This window comes from Sinocyclocheilus grahami, unplaced genomic scaffold (assembly GCF_001515645.1).
Source record: "Sinocyclocheilus grahami isolate Dianchi unplaced genomic scaffold, SAMN03320097.WGS_v1.1 scaffold245.1, whole genome shotgun sequence".
Taxonomy (NCBI): Eukaryota; Metazoa; Chordata; class Actinopteri; order Cypriniformes; family Cyprinidae; genus Sinocyclocheilus; species Sinocyclocheilus grahami.
Genome location: NW_015505424.1, coordinates 1,456,524 through 1,460,562, shown reverse-complemented (window position 1 = coordinate 1,460,562; position 4,039 = coordinate 1,456,524). Strand labels below are relative to the sequence as shown.

The following is a 4,039-nucleotide window of genomic DNA, read 5'->3' as shown; positions in this document are numbered from 1 at the left end:
CCCCCTCCGCCACCTCTCCCTGGAGCCCCGCCCCCTCCGCCGCCCCCACCTGGTCTACCAGGAGCTCCGCCCCCTCCGCCACCTCTCCCTGGAGCCCCGCCCCCTCCTCCGCCCCCACCCGGTCTACCAGGAGCTCCGCCCCCTCCTCCGCCCATGCCGGGCTGTGGAGCTCCTCCTCCGCCTCCTGCTCTCGGTGGGTTTGGATTCGGACAGGCGACGGAGAAAGCGGCTCGTAAACCAGCCGTGGAACCGGCCTGCCCCATGAAACCGCTCTACTGGAGCCGCATCCAGATTCAGGACAAGTAAGTCTCCACATTTTAACCTAAAAATGATTGTTTCGGCATCATTTACTCCCCTCGTGTCATTCAAACCTGTATGACTTACTTTTTTAAATTTCTGTCCACCAGAGTTATAGTTAACTAAAACTGAAACTGCAACTAAAACCTTTAAAAAACTTTTTTTTGTACTTTTAATGACTTAAAAGTTAAGTGAAATAAAATAAAATAATGATTTCAGCTAGTTGCCAAAGCAGCATTCCTCATTTTAATTTACTTTTAGTTAACTTGATTTACTTAAATAACTAAAACTGAAAAACATTTATAAATAAAAACTATGTAGACATAAAAAATTACATAAAAATGACAAAAACACAGCAAAATTACTAAAACTTTAACTAAAATTAAAATGAAAACACAAAATATGAAAATAAAAACAATTCAGAATATTTATAAAAACTATAATCGTATGAATGCTGATGTCCACACTGCAAAACATGAGTTTATTACTGCTATTTCCAGTACAAACATCTAATTATTTTTAAATTAAGATGCAAGCAAAATTATATAAGAGAAATTGATCAAAATGAAGTGATTTTAAGATTAAAACATGAACTAATATCTGTCAGTGGAGTCAGAAAAATCAACTTAATTAAAACGGGAAACAAGTGTATTTTTCTGAGCCCATTGGCGGATATTTGTTCTTGTTTTAAGCTTAAACACAGTTCATTTTGGTCATTTTTTCAGAAAACAAAACTGCATATGTTGTCATTTTGCTTTTCAAATAAATGCATCTTGATTTATGAATGTTTAGATATTTGTACTGGAAAACATAACAAAAATATTTTTGTTGCAGTGCAAATAATGAAAGTCAATGTTTGGTCTTCAAAATATATTCTTTTTGCATTCCACAGGAGAAAGAAAGAAAATCATACAGGTTTGAATGACATGAGAATAAATGATGACAGTATTATCTTTTTTGCATGTAATAACCCTTTACATATATACAGTCATGTAATGCACAGATCTAGTATTGCATACTGTGTTTCTGGCCTTAAAGTTGCGATTTAAATACACATTCAGACATCTTTGACACACCGCACAGCTTCTCCAGCCGCTTGATTTTTCCTGTCAGTCTGAAATAAAAAAATATCATATTTGTAGCTCAAACAGTAGATCATGTCGCTCGCAACACCAAGGTCATGGGTTTGATTCCCAGAGAATGCATGAACTGGTCACACTTGGAATGCAAAGATGTAGTGTCTGCCAAATGCATCAATGCAAATGATCATTCTAAAACGGTTAACGTGAAAAACTCTTAACGTGGCTTAATGCATTAAAACAGTGTTTTTAAAAATACCAAACTCAATAAACATTATTAATAAATCATACTATGTACTGCTAGCTACCTGTGCCCTTCAGCAAGTAGGAAATATACAGAAATTGAATAAAGTTATCAAACACTAAATTCTAAATTAAAAATAGATGAATCCTTAAAGCTACAAAAGTTATTGATTTCCTTTTTTTGTTTTGTTCTTTGATGAACAGACATCACAGCAGCTGGTTATTAGGTTGTTTTGGCTGCTATTACTTTAAGAGCTTCCACTGCAGAACGTGACGCGGATCTGACACGCATGCTCGTAGTTTAATTTGCGCTTTAATATGAAATGAGGTGAAGTTGGAGTGCGTGTACATATATATATATTTCTGTCATAACAACTCTCGGAGGGATTGGCAAGGTAATGTACGTGCAAATGTTAATGTATTTGGTCTTGGTGGAATAGATCTGCTACGCTGCTGCTGCGGCAGAGCAAGTACCGAGACTTGCTACTGCCAATACATCCACAACATGCTGCTGTGAGCATGTAAGAAATACTGCTGCTGCAAATAAAACATACAAGAAATAACCCTATATAGCATACACGAATCACCTCGTAGCAGATCTATACAGGTGGAGCTGGGGAAGGTGGAGGGTTTCTGTAGCAAGCTGCTCTGCTACGACAAGCACTAGTCATATATTTGAATGTTGAGCAGTGATTCCATTGGCTACCGATACAGGAGAGAACCAATCAGCTGTGCCATGTGATAATGATGTCATTGGGTCAGATTGAGTTAGACCTATCGGACTGCGCCATCTAGAGTTAAATACAGAACTCTGTATTTCTTATTCATTTTTATTTCAGTTTTAGTTTTAGAAATGTTAGTACATCAAATCAAACTAAATTAAAATGCTAACTAGATGAAATATATATATTTTTTATTTAATTTAACATAACATAATAATTAAAGTTGATGTTAACATTTATTAATTATAGTTTTAGTTTAAGTTAACCATAATAACCCTGATATAAACTGCACCCTAGGGTAAAGTGTCTGAATAATTTAGAGGTAAATATGACAAAATACCTCTGTATTCTCACATTTGTGTCCTTTTTTAGTACATATCTCCAAATCTGTTCTCAGATTTGAGATTTCAAAATGATCTGAGCTGCTCCAGATACATTGTATAGATCACAACTAGTGACTTTTTTTTTCTCAAAAGGACTTTTAGTAGAAACATCTGAGCTAAAACATTAGAGTATCAACTTAAAATCATCCTAATGTAGATTTTATTGACCAGGTGACCTTAATGACCCTCCTAATCTCTGTCTCTGATGGACGGCGGTCAGATATGTATGTCAAAGCCTGTGATCCTTCAACACAAACAGAAGCGGCTGGGATACGGATCATCTGTATTGTCTGAAATGAGTTTTTCCCTCAGGATGAAGGAGTAGAAACTGAGATAGTGAAGGCAGACTGGATTGTCGTCAAAGACTCGCTTGTGCGCCATCGACCTGTTTGTGTTGCTTGTGTTTCTCAGCAACGGCAAACCAAATATTTCTCATCCATGAACGCTGTACTGCAGACTGAATCAGCCAAATTCCCCACTCCAGTCTCCAGCTCGACTCTTCAAACGTGTAAATAAACACTGAACATGAAATGAGCCTTAAACTACAGCTGACACTGTTCCTCCATCAGTGTTATTTTAAAGGGGTCATGACACAACTGAGAAACCAAAATTCCTTTTCCCTTGATCTTTTGACATTTAAGAGGTCATTGTACTATAAAAACATCCTGTAAGTGTCAGAGCTCAAAACTTTGTCATTAGTCTAAAAACAGCTTATATCGAAGGCAGTCTGCCAAAACCACAGCTTGTGGAATGTTCTACTCTATGATGTAATAGTGTGGATAAGCACCGCCTCCGCAGAAGAAGATCAACATCACTGCCCGTTTAGCCCCGCCCACCAATTCTACAGCGCTGCCTGTTTGGCCCCGCCCACCGATTCTACATCACTGCCTGTTTAGCCCCACCCACCGATTCTACATCACTGCCTGTTTAACCCCGCCCACCGATTCTACATTACTGCCTGTTTAGCCCCGCCCACCGATTCTACATCACTGCCTGTTTAGCCCCACCCACCGATTCTACATCACTGCCTGTTTAACCCCGCCCACCGATTCTACATTACTGCCTGTTTAGCCCCGCCCACCGATTCTACATCACTGCCTGTTTAGCCCTGCCCACCGATTCTACATCACTGCCTGTTTACCCCCGCCCACCGATTCTACATCACTGCCGGTTTACTGCCTGTTTAGCTCCGCCCACCGATTCTACAGCACTACCTGTTTAGCCCCACCCACCGATTCTACAGCACTACCTGTTTAGTTCCGCCCACCGATCCTACATCACTGCCTGTTTAGCCCCGCCCACCGATTCTACATCA

General features: G+C 39.5%; 1 protein-coding gene across 1 annotated transcript in view; it reads left to right on the top strand.

The window, feature by feature from the left end:
* LOC107598149 (formin-like) overlaps positions 1-4,039 on the top strand; it is a 71,831-nt gene that overhangs the window by 17,873 nt on the left and 49,919 nt on the right. The window contains exons 6-7 of the mRNA XM_016289422.1: positions 62-302; positions 1,698-1,700. Of these exons, the coding sequence (XP_016144908.1) occupies positions 62-302; positions 1,698-1,700 (244 nt within the window). The remainder of the gene's footprint in view (positions 1-61; positions 303-1,697; positions 1,701-4,039) is intronic.